The 26,133-nt window shown below is 35.3% G+C and overlaps 1 protein-coding gene across 1 annotated transcript in view; it reads left to right on the top strand.

Moving 5' to 3' along the window:
- LOC131051729 (uncharacterized) overlaps nt 1-26,133 on the top strand; it is a 101,583-nt gene that overhangs the window by 14,536 nt on the left and 60,914 nt on the right. Inside the window, exons 3-7 of the mRNA XM_059211775.1 lie at nt 1,773-1,877; nt 1,996-2,386; nt 2,520-2,649; nt 2,777-3,071; nt 3,300-3,548. Coding sequence (XP_059067758.1) covers nt 1,773-1,877; nt 1,996-2,386; nt 2,520-2,649; nt 2,777-3,071; nt 3,300-3,548 — 1,170 coding nt within the window. The remainder of the gene's footprint in view (nt 1-1,772; nt 1,878-1,995; nt 2,387-2,519; nt 2,650-2,776; nt 3,072-3,299; nt 3,549-26,133) is intronic.

The raw sequence follows: 26,133 nt of genomic DNA, 5'->3' as shown, positions 1-26,133 counted from the left end.
CTTGCATATCTACCAAAACGTGCAGTGGGGTCTACTTATCCTTTTCCAATAACTTCACATTGGTTTCTGTGCCTTTGGCATTAATTGCAACATTTTCCTCTCTTGTTTTGAAGGTATTGTTTTACTATAAATGTCAATTCATTGCATACAAAGAATCAATTGGTTGCATTACAAGATTAGGCAAAGTGTTCACTTATTACGGTTGATCCATTTTAGATCAATTGAAATCCCCATTGATCCAAACTGGTCTCTTCTCTCTTCCTCAAGTTTTAATGCTTCATAAAGTTGCAAAGGTATCCATAAAATTGATAATTGAGGTGGTTACTCCCAGTGATTTTATCACCTTGTTTGATGGCTAGCTGGTTGGTTTCTGGAATTTGATCTTCAACAAGAGAGGTAGTGCTTACTTTCTGGACAAGTCTATTTTTCTTCATGGTTTTATTCACATAGACCACTAGGCTATTGAGTGAATTTGGCAAAAGTTGATCTGAACATCTTGATTGCTATCCTCTTATTTTGGGAGTGGATTACTACAGTATCAACCTTCTTGGGCAGCTTTGGGCAATCCTCATCCTAGTAGATAGCTACTTGCTGCTTTATTTGGTGAATGGACTTCTTGATCTTGTCTCCTTCTGATCTTTACTTGATGTTAACACCAATTTGAATTCTATTACTTGTCTTTTTTTTCTCTTGGTTGTTTCATCACCAAGGAGGTCCTTCCTCTTTTGAGATATGCCACCATTGCCTCTGTCTTGGCTCCTTATTGTGCTGAATATTCCTTTCAGAGGAGTATTTGGTCTGGCGAGATGTGCATTGGCTGGATTATATTTCAAATGAGTTGAGGATTTTTTGCCAATGTTACTGCATTATTCATTCTTTGCTTTATACAACCTTCTAGCCCTTGATGGGATTTTAAAGCTGACCAAAACCTGGGGAGGCCTTTTGACCTAATAATGCTCCAAAATCCAAAACAAACTTGGCATTGTCAATCCACTTAAATCCTTGTAGATTGCAAGTTGTGCTCTTAACAGTTCTTGGATCGGATAAGGTTTCCATGGCCAATTCTAGAAGGACATAACTTTTAAACTTATGCCATCTTTGTGGTTTCATATTTGCTTCTTTTCCATGTCCTCTGTTTCTAAGTGTTTTCTCTGACTTTCTACCTAGCCTAGCATGCAAGTGATAAATGGTATTGCATGTACTGAAGTTCAGAATTATGGAGCAAGTGAATTCCCACCTGCAGAGAGTTGCTAATAGCAAATTACAGTTACAATTTATTGATTCTTTGGTTATTATTATTAATAGTAGGAATGAATACAACTTGTAATGGCATCTTAGTTTTATCTAGTGTACTGTCAGGACAACAATGTTTGCAACATCAAGTATCATAAAGCCCCAATCATAAGATAACCTATTCTTTAGACAGTAAAGCACACAAAATTTTGGTTTGCAAGAAATTCTGCAGGCCCTACGAAGGTTTATAATGTAGATCTGCTGTTTTCCCCCTTTTGGTATTTCTTCTACCAATTGTCTTTTCATTCCTTCAGATTTTGGAAGAACGTGATTCTCACTTGTATTGTTCTGTAGAAAATTAATTTATTATTGTTTTTAAAAATTTGAAGTAATTGCACGGTTTAAAATTTTAATGTTCAGCGAGGTTTTGTTTCTGCTTGGTCACTGACAAAAATAAAAATATCATAAGAATCTGGCCAAAAGTTTGGATCCTAAAACATCTATATCTGCTGCGATATGTTGCTTGTTTGCTGTCTTAGGGACTGGATGTTTCAAAGTGTCACAATATCAGCACTACTGGAATAATCAACTTTGCAAGTGTTTCCCCTGATCTGCACCAACTTACTCTTGCCTATTGCATACCAGTAAGTATTAAAGCTTTGGTAAAGACTAACTTTCTTAATGGGATTTAAGTACATAAATTTAATTCATGTTGTAGCCATAGTTTAATAATTTAACAATATATTTATTTATATAATGCAGATTACAAGTGATCTTGCAAGCTCACAAACTTTTGATGGACTGCAAATAATCAAATTTGATGGTTGTAAAATTTCTAGCACTGCACTGGAGTCTGTTGGTAGAAGCTGCAAATATTTGAGGGAATTGAGCTTAAGCAAGTGTATTGGAGTCACAGATGAAGAATTGAAAGGTTTTTTGGCATATCGTAGAGAACTTAACAAGTTGGATCTCACATGCTGCCATGATCTAACTGATGTTGCTTTATCAACTGTTGCAAGATCATGCAGATATCTTTCATCTCTTAAGATTGAATCTTGTCAGTTGGTTACAGAAAAGAGTTTGACAATGTTAGGGGAGGGTTGTCCTTTCCTCCAAGAGCTTGACCTGACTGATTGTAGCGTAAACAACACAGGTTCCATGCTTCACTTAGATTTGAAAAGGAAGAGAGTTTTGAAATAGATGATTTTGATAGTAATAGGTTTTTAGCCCATAGAGATATCTTTCATCTTTTACGATCCTTGTATTTACAATATCCATTCATGCAGGACTGGAATCCCTTTCGAGGTGCTCCGAATTGATCACTTTGAAGCTAGGATTCTGCCCAAATATATCTGATGAGGGGATCATACACATAGGTGCACGTTGCTCAAATCTCCAAGAACTTGATCTGTACAGGTGCTTTCATGAATTATGGATGTCTGCAGCATCTTTACATAATGTTCATATGAAAAGAAAAAGTCAAGAAAGTTACTATTCTCAATTTAAGATGTTTGCAGGTTACTAATTGAGATTATGTATCCAGATCCAAAGGTGTGGGTGATATAGGAATGGAAGCAATTTCTAATGGATGCCCAAGGTTAAAGAGCATAAACCTTTCCTACTGCACAAATATTAGTGATGATTCTCTGAAGTCTATCTCACGATTGCGTAAACTTCATAACCTCGAAATCCGAGGTTGTTCTGGAATTTCATCTGCTGGTCTTTCAGCAATTGCTTTAGGTTGCAAGCGCATTGCAGAGTTAGATATTAAAAGGTGTTATCGTGTTGATGATGCTGGGATATTGGCAATAGCTGATTCATGTCAGAATTTGCGACAGGTAATTATAAATTAAAATGCAACTTTTTGAGTCATGTTCCCTTGTGTATCTTTCATTGGAATCTATGGTTATTCTGCAGATAAATCTTTCATATTGAGAAACGTTTTTGTTTCTGTTCCCCTGCATATCTTATATTGGAACTTCTGGTATTTCTGCAGATAAATTGTGCAATGGTTTGAATCATGTTCCCCTTAATATCTTACGTTGGAATGTTTCTTGTTTCTGCAGATCAACCTTTCATATTGTGCAGTCTCAGATGTTGGATTTTCAGCATTGGCTAGCCTTACTTGCTTACAGAACCTGAAGCTGGTTCATTTGAGGAATGTAACTGTTAGTAGCTTTGTTTCTACTCTGTTGGCTTGTGAGAGTTTGAAGAAACTGAAGCTTCACAAATGCTTAAAGTTCAAATTACCACGTCCTCTAATTAAGCACTTAGAAGCCCATGGGTGCACCATTCGCTGGATGGATAAACCTTTTGTGATGTAACATTCTCATGTGACAGGATTTTCCAACAATTCAGTGTTTTTAACAAACATGTTATGTATTTCAGAGTTCCTTTTTAACAGTGCCATGTTTGACTCGAGGAAGTGTGTGCATGTGATGTTCCTGATAATCAGAAACTTTGTGGCATTTGATAAATATACAAATTTTCAGAAACAGTGCATCTTCTGCTTGAACTATGGCAGCGGCTGGGGACTCTGCTGGTTTGATTTTCTCTTCTCTATTTTTCCTTTGGTCATAAACCCAAACCATGTTTGATTTCTGGGGATTGTGTTTCTTGGCTGTCATGGTCTGGTGAAATAAGCCATATCGATGTAAAAAAATAAAAATTCAGCAGTCTTTTTGGAATGCCATGCCATCAACAGTTTGATCGTGGTAATAAATTAACCAAGTTACCGGTTTGGGTTCGGATTCGGGTATGGATTCGCGAATTCGGCAAAAAAAAAAATCTTGGGTACAGGTACGGGTTCGTCCGTACATATATATTTTAATTATATATATATATATATATATACCCATATATTATATATATGTTCAATACATACAATCCATACAAAAATAAAATATACAATGTGACTTTCCATACATAAATGATAAATGATAAATCCATAATTATTAATTGCCAATGTCAATAAATATTCATATATCGCAAATGTAATCAGTAAACTAATAACTAAAGTCTAATATCATATTCATAATTTGCAAAAAATATAATATTCAAGTTTCAAGTCTTTTTAAAAAAGTCATAAAGGGGCAAAGTAGAGTTTTATTATAAAAAAACTATTTTAAAAAGTCTTTTTTTATTGTTTTTTTGACTCGTGGCCCTATTTTTTGGAAACCACGGGCTTGGGTTCACGTGGGTCCTCCTGGGTTCGACCTGGGTTCCACCCGGGTTCCCTGTGGGTCCTGCGACCCACAGAGAACCCGACCACCTGGGAAGGACCCAGGAGGAACCCAAGGAGAACCCGGGGAGAACCAGGATCGGGCAAGAACCAGAACCAGAACCAGAACCCAGGCCAAAAGGGGAAGAACCGGTAACTTAGTAGATTAACAAAAAACAATATTTTCTTTGATTTTGATACAATTACAAAAACATTTAGTTGGAAATGTATAATATTTTCCATGTATTGAAGAATTTTAGGCTTTCCCTCAATTGAATAGAAGCTAAATTATAATTTCATAAATTCCATAACATTCGAGAGGTTACTAGAGAGGTTACTAGAAGATAGTCAGATGAATATTTTCTTGGAAAAAACCAAGCATACATCTATGTTGTGCCTGGTTCAGTACTCAATACATCTTGCCTCCTGCCTCTTTTCTTGCAAACACATGCTTTCTGTGATCGTTAGTTCTCTATTTGGATATTTAATTGTCCTGCCTCATGAGTGATCAAGTCACGAAATTTTACATAAAGATGAGAATAACTACTGTTTAGAAATGGATTTACCACTCAAAACCTCTTTCAAAGTTAAAGAAATAGAACACTACTGTGGATTTGGAAGAATTGCAAATTCGTGGATGCCTATCCTGCCCCATGAATGCTCAGATCGAGCCACGACCTGATTGCCATCATGTTGAGAATTTTTTTTGAATAAATTCGCACAATTTTTATATCATATAAAGTGTGGTATATTTTGAATTGACATCTTGTCACTGGCAACTCATGACAATTTACCACTACACCAGACATTTGTAAACAGTTCATTCACGATTGAATATATAATCTAACAAACAACACTAAATATAAATTAATGTCATGGTTATTAAAATTTAAAAATGCTCAACAAGTTCTGAGGTTTTAGACCAACTCAACAATCATAATAACGCATATTGCATGCTTGTAGAAGCTGATTGCCTTGGTTTTTACTAGAGCTCAATCTTGCAACATTTCTACATGGATCAATCATGGATCAATCGAATGCATCATTTTTTTTGGTTTGAGTTTCTTTCAGTATTATGTATGTTCTCTAAAGAAGGGCTCAACTCAGTATGTATATATTTGGAAAGTCATTACTAGTTTTATAGATGCACATCCCTAGAATCGTATGATTACTAGCAATTGCACCTTGGTGTGCAAAGGGTATGCCGAAGAGGTATGGAGGGTCAATGAGGGAAAATTTTGATCCATTTTTTGCATATATTTATGCAGTATATCATGGGGGTAAGGAGATAGAGAGGAAGATAAAGATAAATATAGAGATGGAGAAGGAGGGAGAGATAAAGAGATAGAGGAGAGTGTGATATATAGAGAGGGGTAAAATGAAAGAGTGAGAGATGGAAAGATAAATATAGAACTAGGAAGTGATATATAAAGAGGTAGAGAGAGATGGAGAGATAATGAGATAGCTAAAAAGAGTGAGATATGGAAGAAGAAATCTAAAGAGTTTGAGATTGATAAGCAAATAAATTTAGAAATGGAGGTTTAGGAAGAGGGAGATGGAGAGAGATGTATGGATAGAGTGAGGGAGACATGTCTAGAGATAGAGGGGGAGAGAGGAAAATAGAGATACGGATGAAGATATAGTAATAGGGGAAGAGTAAGACAAATCAAGAGAGAGTTAGAGATAGAGAGGGTGAGATAGAGAGGAAGATATATAGAGAGATATAGAGGAATAGGAAGAGGGAGATATAGAGAAAGATATAGATGGTGAGATAGAGTGATAGAGAGATAGAGATAAAGGAGATATAGAGAGGGGGGTAGGGAGACAAATATAGAGAGATAGATAAACAAAGAGAAGTAGATGTGGAAAAATAGAGATAGAGGGGGAGAGGAATAGTGGGAAATAGAGAGAGCGAGCAAGAAATATGAAGAGATAGAGGTAAATGGAAAGAGAAAGGGAGATGGAGATATATGGGGACAGAAAGGGGGAAACAGAGAGATAGAAGGATAGAGAGAGAGAGAGAGAGAGAGAGAGAGAGAGAGAGATTGATGCAGGAGCATCCTCAGTTCTTGGCAATCTTGCATCAATCAAAAACATTTCCTTTCCAGTTTGTTTTCTGTTTTGCAGTTTCAACATTTCTTTCTACATTTTCGTGCATTAGCTCACAGGACCTTGCGGAGCTGGATTTTGCTTGAGGACATGATCATCTTTTATATTCCTAAATTGGAAAGCGTTTGGATAAATTTTCGGTAAGTTATCGATTCCGAATTGCGAGATAGTTTTCTGGCCTTGGAACCACTTGGCCCTATTTGCATTGGTGAATCTTGCAAACCTTTTTTGTAGCTTGTGGAGCCTCAGTTTGTTGCTCCCGATGTTCCTTGGCATGTGGCCGACCTTCCCTTTGATCTGCACTTCATCCTTTAGATTTTTTGGAGGAATCTCTTTGGCAGAGGCTGACCTGTTGGTATTACACGTTTGATCTTGTCCTTCGGCATTTGATCCCTTTTGGGGTGACCGAATCTCCTTGGACCATATAATGTTGGCATATTGGCATAATTGATGGAGATGATGGTGTACTGGTAAATGACTGTTGGTGATGATATATTGATAGATTGTTAGTGATGATATAATTATGATATGATGCTTAGTGAACAGTTATTTGTGTTGTCATTGATGACTATTGGAGTTGAAGAAAAATCAACTCTACAGTTCCCAAAGATCACCTGCATGCAAACTTGTCACAGAAGGAGAGAAGCAAAAAAGCTATGGAGGCTAGAATTCAGAGATCCAAAAAAGAGGAGTCTTATTGATTGTGCAACAAGAATGCAATTCAATAAATACAGTTGTTATGAAAATACAAAGAGAGAATCCTTATAAGAGGATACTCGAAACCCTAAAAGTGAAAACCCTAAAAAATTATCAGATTCCTAAGTTTAGCTTAAGCATAGAGTATAATAGACTAATAATTATTAGCTAATAAAAGATAACTCCAACACCCCCCCTTAAGATGAACTCAGGGAGTAGCTAAAAAAACAACTAAGGATTAAAAAAACATGTAAAAAATGCAGGAAAACAACAATGGGTCCCGACAACTAGGCTTGATGAGGTACCCAAGTACAATAAAATCTCTGTAAAGTGGAGAAAAAAAGAGAAAACCTTGTGTGAACAAAACTCATCTCCAAGAAGAGATTAAAGCTCAAGTAAAGAACTAAGAAGCCTCCAAACAAGAGTGTTCCAAAAGATAGGAACAAAAAAGAGAGAATGAAGAACACGATTGAAGCATGAAATAGCTGCAAACATTGTCGAAGAGTAACTGCTGATCTAAAGAACTTCCACTGAAATAGAACATGACCAGGTAGAGAAGACTATAATCTGCATGAGTGCCCTCAAATGACACTACTCGAATCAGATGGCAAACAAAGACAAACAATTGAACTCGAAGATACAGATGGCATAAAACACCAAAGTTTGAAGAGCTGATCAATCGAACCAAGGAAGCATTAGAATAACATGACAAACCTCCCCATAATGTTGAAAAGGAAGAGGGACAGGTACACTAAAAAGAACGACCAACAAGAATTGCATGACGAAGAACCAGGAACATCGAAGATGCAAAGAAAGTACATAGTGTCGTGGAAGGAACACTCACTTGACACACAACATGAGGCGAATGTCGTGGGAGGAACACTCATGTGACAAAGGTAGATGACAAACAAAGGCAAACATCAACCCCCCCATGACACTTTATAAGTAGTGCATATACAATAAGGCACAAGATGTGCAAGATCTCAAGTATACAATGCATGGTGGCACTTTATCTCATTGTGTTTGCATAAATAAAATGTTACAATGATAAGAAGAGACAGAAGATTGGAAACAAAAAGCCAAAGACAAGACATCCTACTTAAAGAAAGAGATCCCAGGACCTGAAACATCCAAGATATTCACTAGTGCTGAAAAGCAAAAAACTGAATAAAATATACTTGGAGCAGAATCTGGAAAGAAAACTCATATTAATGGAAAGAACACAGAACAAGCTTTCCAACAATATAAATTTTTTGAAAAACGGAGTTCAGATGCTCAAGTTATGTCTCCTAGAGTGCAAAAAGGAACCTCTGACTTTGACAGCAAAAAATGTCATCAAAAAAGAAAAATCAAAAGTTCAAACCTCCAGATTTGGATAGAGCTCGGAAAGAGTTTTCTGATGATATAAAGTTTTTGAAAAAGCACCTCTGTATGACCAAGTTACGATCAAAAGAAAAAAAAACCCTTGTAGGGCATAAAGAGGGTAAAAAAAAAATTGACGAAATTTTTTTGACGCATTTGCAGGTACAACCGTAAGGATTTTTGTGCCTCGAAAAGCGTGCTAATAAAAAATCATGGCCCAAATGCCCTTGTCATCAAAATAGGTTGAATTATATATCAATATTCGTGGAATTGACCTCCTAAATCCAACCGTGAGGTCCTTTTGGCACCAAAATGTACCAAAAAATCAGCTACCCCCAAAAATGGAAAAAAAACAACTGCACAAACACCCGAATACTCAAATCTGAAGAACAAGGCCCAAAATCTCTCATGAAGAGAACATGGACATGCATATCTAAAGCTCTGATACCATATTGGAGTTGAGGAAAAATCAACTCTACAGTTTCCAAAGATCACCTGCATGCAAACGTGTCACAGAAGGAGAGAAACAAAAAAGCTATGGAGGCCAGAATTCAGAGATCCAGAAAAGAGGAGTCATATTGATTGTGCAACAAGAATGCAATTCAATAATTACAGTTGTTATGAAAATACAAAGAGAGAATCCTTATAAGATGATGCTCGAAACCCTCAAGAATTATAAGATTTCTAAGTTTAGCTTAAGCATGGAGTCTAATAGACTAATAATTAAATAAATAATTATTAGGTAATAAAAGATAACTCCAACAATGACAACTATGTTTGTTTATGCTTGGTATATCATCTAAGTTATCTAAGTCTAACCGGTAATAGAATGTTTGCTAAGTTGACAGTGAACCGGTAAGCAGGAACAGTGAAGGAGATGGTTGCGGTAGAGATCCGTGTTGAGTTTGGTGTTGCAGTTTGGAATGTGTGCTTATGACATTGTAAGGAGTCTATGACTTGAACCGCATCATATTTGGAGAACCGAAATTCATGTTTGTAATTGATTGTTGTATATTCAATGCAAGGTTTGAGAACTGGTAACAAGATCTTTGACCAGTGATGTTTTATGGTTTGGCGGTGAATCTATCATGTTCATTACTTGGTGATGATGTGTTAGAAACCATGTGTGATGATAAGATCGCATTTAAGCGCGTACTAGGATTGAATTTCTTGGGAAACAACGAAGTGCTTAGCAGAATGTGTTAAGGGTTTGACAGTTTATCAGATTGATGTGCGGTGATGTGTTATGATCATTCAACGACTGTAATTGCCTTGAAATTTGTTGTAATGATCTGTATGATGATTTGTAATGATCTGATATGATCTATGATGTAGATTCATTGTAAGTTAGGGTTTTGTAACCGACCTAGTTGAAAAGTGTATTTAGGTCGAGTTTGAGAAGAGATTGTGTGTTGGTGATCAAAGAAGGAGAGTGTGTCGAACCAGATTGAGATGTCTGCATGTGTGAAGCATATTGAAACTTAAATTGATCAGTTCATTTATCTGTTGTTTCCTAACAGTTGCGGTAGTATTAAAATCCCTTAACCAGGTAGGTCTTAACAGGCCAGATCTTGTAAATCTCTTAACCAGGTGGCTCATTAATTTGGGTTTAAATCTTTTAGCAAGGTTACTCCTAACAGGGTATAGCTTCTAACAGGGGTGAGGTTGAAATCCCTTCATCAGGTGACTCCTAACAGGGTTTGCTCTTAACCGGGCATTATTGTAAAGCTCCTAATCGGGCTAGACCTTTAACAGAGCGCATTCCAAAAGAGTGCAAAAATTTTGTGGGTACCAATTCCCACCGTGGTTTTTTCCATTTGGGTTTCCATGTGAAAAATCTTTGTGTTCATGTTGTGGATGGATTGTTGAGTTATTCATTTGATGTCTTTAATGTATTTGCTTAATGATGAACACTTCAGTTGCTACCGGTAATGTTTTGGTAATCTTATTTGAAGACTGTTTAATCAGCCATCGGTACTGGTTATGAACTTTTTTTGAGAAGTGTTTTCAGATTGGTAAAAGATTGCACTTTATTGTTCACCCCTCCCTCTCAGTAACAACTAGATCCTCACAATAACAATTGGTATCAAAGCATTAGGTCATCTTTGTGGAGAAGCTTAAAATCTTGAGGAAAGATCCGAAGATGATGAAGAAAGAGGGTCCCAAATTCATTAAGGACAACTACAAAATATGGAGTGATATATAATGAAGATTTACATCAAAGGTATGGGTGCTCAGTTCTGGCAGCATGTTATTACTAAGTATGTACCTCCTACCGGTCCTCTGACTGCAAATCAACTTAAGGAGGAGCATTCAAGCATTCAAGCATTGAAAGCCATTGTAAGTACACCTTTTGATACTGAATACATTGATGTCCATGGTTTAGAAATTGCTTTTGAAGTTTGAGATAAGTTGGAATTAATCTATGGTGGTGATAAGCATGTTCAAAAGGCTAAAGAAGAAAGCCTTAGAGGAAAGTTTGATGAAATGAGAATGATGGAAGGTGAAAATATTACTCAGTATGGACAGAGGATTAAAGAGGTTGTCGGTGGAATCAAGAGTGCTAGTGGTACTATAGAAGAAGACAATGTGGTGAGTAAAATGCTTAGAACCCTATTGCCTGCCTATGCTATTAGAGTGTCTGTTATTCAAGAGTTGAGGTAAGTCAACAATGATAAGGTTATTGTTGATTCTTTGATTGGTAAACTCACTGCTTTTGAGTTGAATAGTTTTGATAACAGTGTACCTAAGACAAATTTTGCTTTCAAAGCATCTGTAGAAAGATGTTTGTCATAGTAGTGAATGCAGGTCAAGTCAACATGGCGGTGGTAATGAAGGAATGGATGATGAAAGCAACCTGATGGAATTTGAAGCTCTATTAGCAAAAAGACTTCCTAGAGGCACTGGTAAGTACAAAGGCAAGCTTCCTCTTAAGTGTTTTTCTTGTAACAAGATAGGACATATAGTTGTAAATTGTCCTAATAGTGACCAAAAAGAAAAGTTTAGAAAATATAAGGGAAAAGGAAAGAAACAGTGCTATGTTGCAGTTGATGAAGGAGTCATTGATGAAGAATCTGAAGATGAAGACAATGAGGAGATTGTTTTTGTTGTTGTTAAGGAAGATTTGTCTGATAAGAAGGCTTTAGTATCTCACATTCACAATAGTGATGAATGGATTATTGACAGTGGTTGCTCACACCACATGATCGATGATAAGAGCAGGTTTATTTCTCTTAACGAACTTGATGGCGGTGTAGTAAGATTTGGGAACAATTTACCCTGTATGGTAAAAGGTAAAGGTTCTATCTCTTTGAATGGTAAAAGTAATACTAATGATGTATGTTGGGTTGAAGGTTTGAAACATAACTTGTTGAGTGTTGGTCAGTTGAATAACAAAGGTTATCATCTTGAGTTCAAGAATGGAGTGTGCAGGGTTTTAGGATGCAAAGGAGAACTAATTGCTACCGGTAAACAAACTAAAGGTAACTTATTCCATCTGAATACTAATGTTAACAGTTGTTTGGTTGCTAAGGTTGAAGATGGTTATGACATAGAAGGTTTTTTCATGTGAACTTTGATAATGTGGTTAAGGTCAGCAAATCTAGTATGGTGAGAAGCATGCCACAACTTGTTAAGCCAGACAATGTGATGTGTAAAGAATGTTAGCTGGGTAAGATGACTACATCTTCTTTTAAGAGCAAATCTTTTTCTTCTACGCATATTTTAGATTTGGTGCACACTGACTTATGTGGTCCTATGAGGACTAGATGTTTTTATGGTGACAAATATTTCATAATATTTATTGATGATTATTCTAGAATGATGTTTTTATGGTAACAAATAAAAGTTTTGAATTGCTGAAGTAAGAGGTCACTGAACAACCTGTGTTAGCTATACCAGATTTTAACAAATTATTTCAAGTGGACTGTGATGCAAGTGGGAATGCAATTGGAGCAGTATTGAGTCAAGAAGGGAGAGCAGTAGCTTATTTTAGTGAAAAGTTGAATGACGCCAGGAGGAGATATTCAGTGTATGATTAGGAATTTTATGCCATAGTTCAAGCCTTGAAGAAATGGAGACATTACATGTTGCCTAAGGAATTTGTGTTGTATACTAACTATAAAGCCTTGCAATATTTGAACAGTCAGAGTAAGTTGAATCAGAGACATATGAGATGGGTAGAATTTTTGCAGAGTTACACCTTTGTGTTGAAGCATAGGAGTGGGAAGTCAAACAAAGTTGTTGATGCATTGAGTAGGAGGAATTTGTTGACATAGATGAGAGTGTCAGTATTAGGATTTGATGGGTTGAAGACCTTGTAAGATGATGACCTAGATTTTGTAGAACCTTGGAAAGCATGTAAAGCACCAGTTATGGTAGATAGAAGCAAATGGTTGGACTATTTCATTCAGGATGGGATATTATTTAGAGGAGTTCAGTTGTGTATACCTAAGAGTTCTATGAGGGAGAATCTGATAAAAGGAGAAGCATAGTGGAGGATTAGTCGGACACTTTGGTGTTGACAAAACAATAGCATTGGTGAGTGAACATTACTTTTGGCCTCAGATTCATAAGGATGTTAGGAAATTTGTGCAGAGTTGTAGAGTTTGTCAAGTTGCAAAAGGTAGTAGTCAGAAATAAACCTTTGACAGTACCAGAGAGACCTTGGGAGGACATAAGCATGGATTTCATACTTGGATTGCTTAAGACACGAAGAGGAAATGATTCTATATTTGTGGTGGTGGATAGATTCTCAAAGATGACTCATTTCATACCTTGTAAGAAAACATCAGATGCAGTGCATATAGCTGATTTATTTTTCAAGGAAGTAGTGAGATTGCATGGATTACCTAAAAGCATAGTTTCAGACAAAGACACTAAGTTTGTTTTTTAATTTTTGGAGAACACTTTGGAAGAAGATGAAGACAGATTTGAAGTTCAATTCTACTTTTCACCCACAGATTGATGGACGGACTGAGGTAGTAAACAGGAGCTTGGGAAATTTGTTGAGATGCTTAGTTTGAGAGAAAACTGGAAGTTGGGATTTGATTCTTGCACAAGCAGAGTTTGCCTACAATAATTCAGTGAATAGGAATACCGAAGCACACCCTAGAGGTATACCAGAATTGAGAGATATCAGTATTGAAGACAAAAGGAGTGCAAAAGCAGAAAAAATTGTAGATCACATGAAGGCCTTGCATATTTAGGTTAAGCAACATTTGGAGGATATGAACAATAAGTATAAGGAGAAAACAAATGAGAAGATGATACATAAGGAATTTGAAGTTGACGATGAAGTGATGGTATATCTGAGAAAAGAGAGATTTCCAGTTGGAACCTATAACAAATTGCAGATGAGGAAGTTTGGACCTTGTAAGATCTCGAGGAAGTTCAGTTTCGGAAATGCATATGAAGTGGAGCTACTAGATAGTTTGAGTATTTCACCTATATTCAACATTGCAGATCTACATTTAGTATCATGAATCAGAATTTAGTGAAGACAATATTGCAGACTTGGAGAAACAATAGCCCCAGAAGGAGCCAGATTAGATTGAAGACATTTTGGACAGTAGGATTGGGCGTAGTACCCAGAGCAGTCTGTATAAGGAGTACCTTGTGAAGTGGAAAGACAAACTAGTTGAAGATTCATCTTAGATTTCTCAAGCAAAGGTGGATTGCCTTGGTTTTCCTCTTATCCCAACAAAGTGAGAGACTCACTTTTTCAACAACCCTAGATGTCTGATGTAGGAGCATCCTCGGTTCTTGGCAATCTTGCATCAACCAAAAACATTTCCTTTCTAGTTTGTTTTTTGTTTTGTAGTTTCAACATTTCTTTCTACATTTTCGTGCATTAGCTCATTGGATCTTGCGGAGCTGGATTTTTCTTGAGGACATGATCATCTTCCTTATTCCTAAACCACATAGCGTTTGGATAATTTTCCATCAAGTTATCTATTCCGGATTCCGAGATAGTTTTCTGGCCCCGAAATCGCTTGGACCTATTTGCATTGGCGAATCTTGTGGACCCTTTTCGTAGCTTGCGAAGCCTCAATTTGTTGATCCCAATATTCCTTGGCGTGTGACCGACCTTCCCTTTGATCCGCACTTCATCCTTTGGATTTTCCGGAGGAATCTCTTTGGTGGAGGCCGACCTGTTTGTATTATAGGTTTGATCTTGTTCTTCGGCATTTGATCCCTTTTGGGCCGACCGGATCTCCTTGGACCATATAAATCAATGTAATTAAGCATCATAATTCAGTTAGAAAGAAGATAGATCTTAAGAATTAGAGGTCTAGAGTTGACCAATTCTGTAATTGAGCATGTATGTAGCACGCTAGTGAGCCGAATCTTATATCCTGGATGTTACTGGTTATCTATAATCAGTTTTCATGATCTAATTCATTCAATTCTGCATTGCCTCCATCATATCCTCTTGTTTCCGTTGTGTTTACTCTTGTTGCCCAGTCCGGATTGATCTCTTTGAGGTCCCTCCTAACAAATGGCTGCACTAGAGATGGAGAGAGATGGATAGGGAAAGAGATGAAGAGATAGAGTGATATATGTATATATATATATAGATAGATAGATAGATAGATAGAGAGAGAGAGAGAGAGGAGAGAGAGAGAGAGAGGTAAATACTAATAGAAAAAAAAAGAATAAGGACATGCTGCCCTAAGCATAAATCCCTAAGGATGCATGCCATCCATAGATTTTTGGTATGACAGCTAATCAAAAGTTAGTTTCTCTTTTCTCCATATTTACTTACCTTTATATCTCTTATCTCTCCATTAGATGGAAGAAGAAATATGGATCTAGATAGAGATAGAGAAACAAAGAGATATATATAGTAGGAGAGATAGAGTGAATGATAGAGATAAAGATATAGAGAAGACATTTGAGGGATCAAGACATAAAATGTTTGCAAGTGCGATATTTAATATGTCATTCATAATTATAGTAACTGGTAAGTTGGGTTTTGTACAGGGGAAAGTTCCACGGGAGGAAGTTACTTTTAAATTGCATAGGACATGTTATTTTCCTTGTACCCATACCTGATTTGATTTAGTTTCATGTACAATTTTATGACAATAAATAAACATGGACAAAATAAATTTATGGGCTATGGAGATGAGGCCACAAAAACTTCATAATTGAGTGCATGTACACTCAAATAATTTGATTATTAGTCCCTGCCTTAAGCAGGGAACTAATGTTTTCACCTCCAGCATTAACATGTTTTGGTAACTGTGCAAAATGAAAAATTTAATCTTATACCAAAGTTTTATTTTTCTTCTTATTAAGCTATTTTAAAAATTATTAATTTTTTGATCAATCATTGACTGTTTCATTTTTTGCTGGGGTTTACAGGATTAAGTGTAGCCCCGTTAATTGATAAAATTCACTGTCAGATTTACTAATGGGTATGGTAGATCCTACTTAGATTTTTAATGGGAAAAATCTACGCAGCTGAAAGATGAAAATTTGATAAATTAATTTTTCTGGGTTTTTAAATGGGGATTTGAAAACCCTTTCTCTTTTTGTAAATAAGAGGTTTTCTTTTTTCAAACAACTTAGGCCGTTTCATGAAATTTTAAAAGAATAGTGTTGAAATAATATAATTATTTTAATATCAATAAGGATATTAATTTTTTTTTTAATATTTATTTATTATTTTCTGGTTTTTATATATAATTATAATATGTTTATTTTTTTTTATACATTAGTTATAACATGTCAATTTGTGATTTATTGTTATTTTAAAATAGAGCATCTTTTATGTAATTATTGTAAATTTTGACATATATATAAATATTAAAAATTTAAACATTAAATTCATAATTAAATGTTACTTAAAAAACGGATGTTTATTATTTAGTATTTACATATAAGTTTAAAATATTTTTAAAAATATTTTGTCTTAGTAGCATTATATTGCATGGTGTACAATGTAAAATGATTCACAGTTATAATCTAATGATTTACCAACAAATCTCCAATTTTTTCATTAAAAATATAGTATATGTTTAATGATAGAGGCACATTCCATAGTTATTTGGAATAAATATTAATATTCACTTAATAATGTAATGGTTTTATAAAGGAATCATCATTATTACTTAATAATTTAATTTAATAGAATTTAAATTATAAACACCTAAGATTGGGGCATATTATTAATTTTCTCCATTTCCCTAATCTCTCATTAAATTCCCTCCAATTTAATTTACTGTCCCATTAATTAAATAATATTTTATTATTTAATTACTATCCCTTCATCCATCATTTAATTAAATAATCTCTCATTATTTAATCAATATTCACTCCTCTACATTTATTAAATCTCATTTAATTAATATTCCATATCCTTCTCACCTAGATTAAATAAATGCCTCAATTTATTTAATTTGGGATTAAAATGCATATGAATATTTATTTATTTAAATCGTATGAATATTTATTTATTTAAATCGTTAGAACTCTCCCAAACATGTCAAGTGGCACCTTGAGAGGTTTCCACTCCCCTTGCCACTCCATGTCCCATTTCCTCCCTCATAATCTCCTACCCTCTAATTGGTCCAACCTCCTAATCTCTTGGATGCATGTCCATTTCCTCATCCCAAGGAATCAAATTCAATCTCAACCCTTGATTCCAACAAGTAGTCCATGTCATCCATTTTCAACTTCCTAATGACCTTTATATCCTTCATGATATTCATTGTGGAAATTTGAATACTTGCAACCTTATTAGTCCTGCTTAGCTATAAGTGGAGACTAATGTTTCCATCTCCCTCATTTATCCAAGTAAATTTGCTTCGAAAACCATGTCAGATTTTTATACTAGAGTTTACATTATAGTTCACATTATTTTATTTATTAACATGTTTTTCTTTCTCTTTTTACATTTTTCTGATTGGCTGGTGAGCTTTTTCCTAAACTTTTTTGTGGGCTTTTTTTTCTTTTCCTTAAAATAAAAATAGATAGCCAATGAAATGTGAACAAAAAAAAATTAGATAATTTTCTAATGTTTGAAACAAATAATGGGGCCCACACAATTACATTATAAAATGTAAATTTTTAATCTTTACCAAATATAGCACCAAGAGGAAAGGCAAATTGCTAATAAATATCTTCAAAAACCCTATGGAGAGGATTGAAGCTATTTTCCGAGCTCTTTTGGTTATATATATTTTTTAAATTATTATTGTTAATTATTATGTTTTAAAAATTCCTCTAAAATATTAATTTAAAATTAATTTATAAAATAAAATAATATGATATAAACATGTTACATTTTTATAAAAAAACTTCATATTATAATATTATATAGTTAAATGTTATATATTTAATTTTTATATAAAATTATTATTCAATTATATTTGTTTGTTTTTTTAAATATATAACATAATTTATGCTTATTATTATATCAAATATTTTAAGATATTATATTAAATGCCATTTCTTATATATTATCTCTCCCCCTTCTATCTCCTCTCTCCCTATCACAAACATAACATGTGTATATTGGCAATGAATCCTTATTACTCTCCACACTCTATATTGTCATATACATCTATCTTTCCTTCTCCCTCTTCCTCTATATTTTTCTATCACTTCTGCTTTATATCCCTCTCTCTTCACCCCTACATCTCTCCCTCACTCTATTTCTATCAATATATCACTTCCTATCTCTATATTTATCTTTCTATCTCTCCCTAGATCTCTACCTCTACCTCTACATATTTATCTCTTTCATCTCTATCTATCCCCATCTCATCTCTTTATCTCCCTCTCCTTCTCTCCATATCCCTTTCCTCCATCTCTATCTTTATCTATACCCTTTTTATCTCTATCTCCTTATCCCCCCTCTCTCTCACTCTTCCCCACTCTATCTCTCCCATGCAGTGAATATGTTTGACCTGAAGGGCTACAAAAATAAATCAAGCTCCACCAGGCATGTTAAATGTTGGAAAATCTTTGAAATTTCAGACAGATTATTCTGGCCTAAATAAAAAATTTGGAGTTTCCTTAAGATGGACAAATAAGAAGGGACTTCTTGCAAACGCTTTCTCATCAAAAACTCTTGCAAATGTGGCATCTTGCAAATCCCACTCAGATCAAGAACCTCAAACTTTGAAAATGCTACAAAGGCATCTTGTGGGAACCTAATTAAGTGAACTTTTGTCAAGTTTTAAGCACCAAAGATTGAAAAGAGATGCAAATACTGCACCAGGCCGCTCCTCTATTTCTTCTTTCCAAAATCTAAAATCTGAATTTTAGCTCCACAATTGCCCACAAGATGATTATTATGAGCACTTTTGCAATGATATTCACCACCACCACTCCCTTTCTCCTTGTTCCGCCAGAAATTACCCATAACCTATTGATCCTCATCTGGGAGTTGCCTACAACTGTGATTTTTCAATATTCATATTGAATCACAATTGAAATCTTTAGCAAGTTACACGTCAAAGGTTTGTTGCCTAAATTGTTCTCACTGAGTTTACACTATTTGCTAATTGTCCTCACTGAGTTTACATTATTTGCCAATTGTCCTATGCATGCAAAAATAGCTAGTCTAACTGACATGAAGCAGCAGGAATAATGTTTAAATTATAATATATAAATTACAATATTTTTACTAATTACTTGCATATCTATTTATAGTTTGATTAATTACAATCTTTATATAAATTAGAAATTATGAAAAGAAAAAGTTCCTACTATGTCAAATATAAGCTCACCCAAATTAAAAAATTTATCATATATAATATTATTTATTATATACATTTTTTACATGCTCAAAGTAACTTTATACTACTTAATTGTTCTCAACACTTTACTGCATTGCTAGCATGTTTTTAGCTAAAGGCAGGGACTCATGCTATCTCACAGCTCTTGTTTTTGTAGTAATTACATAAATGATTAATTTTAACTTTTAAAAGTTAAGGTTAGTTACATTAATATTTCTTTCATTGGAATGAACAAGTTGCTTATGGCTACCAATGAACATATAATAATGACAAACAATTATAAATTAAATTAATTCTAGTAACTTTTAATTATTATGTGTGATTTTATAAAAAAAGAAATAATTAAAATAATTTTCAAATTTCTAAATTGGAAATTAAAATAGAATGAACTAAATGCAAAGAGAAAATATTCCTAGATACAAATATTAATAATAATAATAATTTTAAAAAATTAATAAATAATATTGATGTTTTGTGAAATGGACAAAGTTAGCAAATGACAAACAACACAAGACACAAAAAAATCGTTAGTGTTAGTCAATCAAAAACTAATCTAAACAGGCATATCAAAAGAGATACTAAAATCATGCTAATATATCTAACAAATGAAACAAAGATAATAAGGCATCTCCAAATGCCTCCTAGCATGCTCTTAGCTCCTTCTCCCTTGTTCCTCTCCTCTCCAAGTTCCAAAATAGTGTAACTCTCAGCAGCTTTTTGCACTATGGATGCTTATGGAGGATTGAGATTTTAGTATTGTGCTCCAAATGTAAAATGAAAAGCTAAAATACTAGATGCTATTAAAATGATTGATTTTAACCAAAATAATAAGATTTTAGTTTGCTATGCTAAATGCTCTCTAAAATGCCTATAGGTTAAATGCATACAAGTTTTCAAGATCTGGATTATGAAAAAACGGGCTCTATTTATAGAAAAAATAGAGCAATGGATGGTTGAGATTGAGTAATCTCAACAAGGGTCAGGATTGAATGGTATTCAATCCATGTGAGGACTTTCAACCCAATCCCATGTTGACAAATGTCACTATGAGGAGGCTTGAGAGGAGAGATAAGGAGCATTAAATGCTTGAGGGGACATGATGGTTACCCTAGTCAAAAAAAATAAATGTTTTGAAGAGACACATGGGTTACATGAGGGTTAAGTTAGGGGTCAAAGTCCTTAACCATGGGTGCAAGTGGAATTAACCATTAATGGTCATGTAAGAGCCATAAGTGGTTTGGAAGACTTTAGAGGTTAATTTGTTGAACACATAAAGCATTAATTGCTTTTCAAAGACTTTGGAGTCTTTGAGAAGTGACTCCAATTTGCTTAGGAATGTGACAATATTTAGGGGATGGATTAGGTTAATTAGGAAGGGTTTAGAAGAATCTAGAAGGGGTTTAGGCATGCAAGTGGATTTTGTAGGAAAATGCAAGTGGGAGGAATTTTGGTATTTTCGATTAAAATAAAATCATTTATTTCAATTAAATGGTGTAATTTGCATTTGGGTAAATATTCAAATAAATATTAATTTATTTAAATGAGAAAAAGGAAGATAAAACATTAAATGTTTGAAGACTTTAAGGGAAACCATTAAAGGTTTGAGAAAACTCTAGAAGGAAGCCATTAAATTTGAAGACTTTAAGGGAACCTATTAAAGTCTTAAGAAGACTTTAAGGGAAGCCATTAAAAGTTTGAGAAGACTCTAGAAGGAAGCCATTAAGTTTGAAGACTTTAAGGGAAACCATTAAAGGTTTCAAGTGGGTGAGGATAAATAGGATTTTAAATAAATAATTTATTTAAAATAGTTGTGCAACTTGCATTTGTAGGAAAATGCAAGTGGGTGGAGGATAAAGGTGATTTAAATAAATGATTTATTTAAAATAGTTGTGCAACTTGCATTTGTAGGAAAATACAAGTGGGTAGAGGATAAAGGTGATTTAAATAAATGTTAGTTTATTTAAATGTGAGAGGTGGGATTTTGGGGGATTTAAATAAATATTAATTTATTTAAATGTGAAAGAATATTTAATTAAATAAATATGATTTATTTATATAATTAATGGTCTGAATTTGTTAAGTGAATTAAATCAAATAAATTGAATAATTTATTTAGTTAATAGGAGAAGAGGGTGAAGATGAATTAATTAAATATATTAATTTAATTAATTATTGATTGATGGTTAAATAATCAAATAAATACTAAATATTCATTTAATTAAGTGGACAGATTTATGTGACTACATTTGCCCCTCTTTGAGACGGTGCGGTTTTATCGCGTCGTTTCAAAGAAAGAAAAATAGGTGTGAAGAAATATGCCCCATAAAATGTAAATTTAATGGGTGGTATGCCCCTTCGAGAGATGGGCTGATTTTTTTTGAAAAATCGGGCGATCTCTCAAAAAAGAATGAAAAGTGGAGGGGAGGTAGAATAGAAGAAATTAGAACTAATGATGAAAGAATGGGAGAAAATGGAGTGAATATGAAGAAACAACAAGCCATCGAGTACCCTGAGGTCATGCAAGAGATACATAGCAGATGTAGTGTGGGGTGCAAAAGATACATAGCAGATGTAGTGTGGGGTTTGGATTGATGCGATACAATTGATCAAAATTAGTTGGACAACCTGGTGCAATCGGTTTGATTGCCCCGATCAAGTCAAAGCGTGACAGTTGATGTCAGTTGGTCGCTTGGACATGATAAAGTCTGAGTAAGTGAATCAAAGTAACCTGATGTGACTTAGACAATTGATGTAATCGTCCGATGAAGTCAAGGTATATGAAGCAAAATACTCATTGAGACGTAGACAATTGATGTAATTGTTCGTTGGATTGTGTTTGATTGGTTGATCAATTGATAGTGTGTGCGTGTGATGGATGGTTGTGGGAAATCATGGCAACCCCATTGAGACTAGGTCATCATGATAAATGTCTGATGTAGTCTAGGATTACCATGATCGATTACTTGTTGAGACCCGAAGATACTTGATCAGAGTATCTGTTGATAGTCTAGGTGTGTGGGAGTCGATGTATCTGTGTAGACAGAGTAACTGGTTTAATTTTGTGGATGAGTGAAGATGGGAAGCGATGAAGGGATTAGGATGATGTTGATGATCAAGATAGGGAAGGTGATGGGGGATTCGATGTTAGATAGAAGATATGGAGGACTAGGACCGAGTCCTATGGAAGAAGATGAGTAAAATAGAGTATGCATTATTATGACTATGTATGCATGATATGCAGCTATTATGAATGTATGGAGGGGTGGAATGCAATGAAATGCAATATATACAGATGAGATGAGATGACGATCCATAGTGCTCTATTTTTATCATTGAGCTTTAAAATGTTGTAAGAAAATACAAGCAGCTTGACATAAAGATTCAAGATGACCAGAGTATTTCTTACATGGATTTGATATAGCAAGTTAATACAAGCAACTTGATATAATGGATCAAGTTGACCTGAGTATTGCTTGCGGAACAGACAAGGATTATCTCCTTTCATGCATGACTTGGATCGTCCTCCGTGATCTTAGGCTGATCATATCCTGAGACAAGTGCATATCGTAATAAGAGATAAAGCCTTTATCCAGTTTGGATGAGGTAGGAGGAACCAAAGAAAGAGCATTGTACCTGCAAACAAACAGTATATACATAAAGAATAAAGAATATGGATCCTTGGTAATGGTTCATGCTCATATGGTCGAGGCATACGCTGTAGTCAGCAAGCCGTAGTGATCTATGACTGTATTTTTGCCTATGATCACGTAGCTTAGTGAACTTCCCACATAGACACCATTAGTACATGCCCCAGAACTTCATCGGAAATAATGCGCAAACGATACAAAATAATGTTGAAAGATCCCGATACAGATAAACAAATGATTGTACTCACAAATCAACCAAGTATTTGATAGCTTAATCATAATTTTCTTGTCAAAGAAAACGTCACTTTTGTCTTTGTTTTGGTAAGGAAGGATGCATCCTTGTTGAAGACAGTTTGATTGTTGATGTTGATTGTTTTGGTCAATTTGAGAAGTGATCATTGTGCGAGGATTTTTTTCAATGCTTGTTTGGTATTTGTGCAGATGAGTATGTACAATGTGTTGCCATGTTTTTGTGTGATTTTCGATGTTTTTTGATGTTTTTGGATTTTGAATTGTTTTGAATGTTTTTGGATTTTGAAGTGTTTTGGATGTTTTTGGATTTTGAATTGTTTTGAATGTTTGTGGATTTTGTGAGATAGTTTTAAATGAAGAACTTTAATGAATCACAAGACAATGTAGAATCCACTTCCATCAATAGTTTAAGGGAATTGCCCCTAGTTTAGACATGACTATAAAAAAGCGGGATGCAGGATGCATGTAGTACTTTCTTGGATTTGTAGATTTATAACAAGCCATGGTTGATGGATGGATGGATGTATGTATGAAGTAGATGTGATCGCAACAAGTTTGAAAGACAATGGAGCCATAGCCTTTTACGAGTGGCGCCTGTTTACCAGGTTTTCACCATCGTACTTACCCAAAGTGCCATCGGAGTGGTTGTTCACCGTTTGGATGCATGATTTTATTTTATTTTTACTCTTTTGATATTTTTGTATTTTCTTCAGGTCATTTATCTAGACGTTTTTGGTATTTTTGCCAGTATATATGGGAGCCTGATGCTCTGTACAGCTTAGTTATAAAACCATTTAAGGTGCATGCTGTTGATTAGATCTGCGAGCGGTTCTCCTTCTGATGTAGCCAACTGATATGCCCCGAACCCGAATACAGCAGTGACAACATATGGGCCCAGCCAGTTTGATTCAAACTTGCCCTGATGTTCTCTGTTTGGTTGGTTGCGAGGATTCTCTCGAAGAACAAGATCACCTACCTCAAATGCACGAGGTCTAACTCAGTGATTGTAGCTTCTGCTCATGCGCTGCTGATAGGCTTTGAGATGATTGTATGCAACTTGTCGCTTCTCATCAAGTAATTCTAAGTCTTGGAGGCGTGAGACTCTGTACGCTTCATCATCTATTAGATTATGCAAGGAAACCCATAGTGATGGTATCTCAATCTCAATAGGTAAGATAGCTTCGACGCCATAGACCAATGAGTAGGGAGTTGCGCCTGCAAGGGTTCGAATGCTAGTTCGATATGCCCATAGTGCTGGATTCAGTTGAACATGCCAATCACGGCCGGCATCATTGACTGTCTTCTTTAGGATCCTTAATATGTTTTTATTGGATGCTTCGGCCTGACCATTGCCTTGTGGGTAGTAGGGAGTGGAAAAGCGGTGTTGGATATGAAATTTCTCACAAAGTTCACGGACATCCTGATTTTTAAAAGGAAGACCATTATCTATTATGATGGACATGGGTACACCATACCGGCAGATGATGTAGTTGAGGATGAATGAGACGATCTGCTTATCGGTGACTTGGGTAAGTGGAACAACTTCGATCCACTTTATGAAATATTCGGTGGCAGTAATAATGAATTTATGGCCATTGGATGAAGATGGATGAATCTTACCCACAAGGTCAAGGCCCCATTGACAAAAAGGCCATGGTGTTGTGATTGGTTGTAGTTCCTGGGCTGGTGCATGTATCAAGTCACCATTAACTTGACATTTTTTGCATTTTCTGACAAAGTAGTAGGAATCTTTTTCCATAGATGGCCAATAGTATCCATTGCACAAGAGTTTCTTGGCTAGTGACGGACCGCTTGCATGAGTTCCACAAATTCCTTCGTGTACTTCTTCTAAGGCTTTTATTATCTCATCTTGTTCCAGACATCGAAGGAGAGTACCATCAAGACAGCGTCGATATAGGGTCTCAGCAAAAATGGTATATCGAGTAGTTTGGCGAATGAAGGTTTTATGTTGGTTATTCGATTGGTTGGGAGGAAGGGTGTGATCGCGGAGATAGGTGTAGAACTCACCATACCATGGGGATTCATAACTGACAAGGCGATATATCATTTCGGATTCGGGGATATCATAAGCGGGAATCCAAAGCTGTTCGACCAAGAACTCGTAGCGTGTTGAATTCTGTGGAAGATCTAGGAGAGATGCGATGGTAGCCATAGCGTCAACAGCTCGATTCTGATCTCTTAGTATCTGCTCAAAAGTGATAGTAGTAAATGATGTCTTAAAGTGTCCACCATTTGCTTATATGGCATGAGTTTATCATCCTTGGTCTGATATTCATCTATTGCTTGTTGAATGACTAGTTGTGAGTCGCCATATACTTGCAGTTCTCATAATTTCCATTGTACGACTAGTCTGAGTCCTGTGATCAAGGCCTCATACTCTGCGATGTTGTTGGTGCATGGAAATGTGAGCCTGTAAGACTTTGGGATGCTATCACCTTGAGGTGTGATAAACAAAATGCCTGCCCCCGAGTCGTGCCTAGTGTATGAACCATCAAAGTATAGTTTCCATGACTGTGTTGTTGTGATCATGAATATCTCTTCATCTGAAAAATTGGAAATGAGAGGATGATTGCCTATGAGGGGTGCATCGACCAACTAATTTGCAATAACTTGACCTTTGATAGCTTTACGGTCTACATACTCAATGTCAAATTCACTTAGAATCATCACCCATTTGGCCAAGCGACCTGTCAATGCTGCTTTGCTAAGTAAATACTATAGGAGTTGAGAAAATACAACACCACAGGAGCCTGAAGATCTTCTGCAAGCCGAATAACCTGTTACAAGGAGAAGCAATGAAGCAAAATCTGAAGAACATACAAAACACAGAGAATATGCTAAA

Source organism: Cryptomeria japonica, chromosome 9, assembly GCF_030272615.1.
Source record: "Cryptomeria japonica chromosome 9, Sugi_1.0, whole genome shotgun sequence".
Taxonomy (NCBI): Eukaryota; Viridiplantae; Streptophyta; class Pinopsida; order Cupressales; family Cupressaceae; genus Cryptomeria; species Cryptomeria japonica.
The sequence above is the reverse complement of the archived record's forward strand: the minus strand, read 5'-3'. Positions and strand labels throughout refer to the sequence as shown.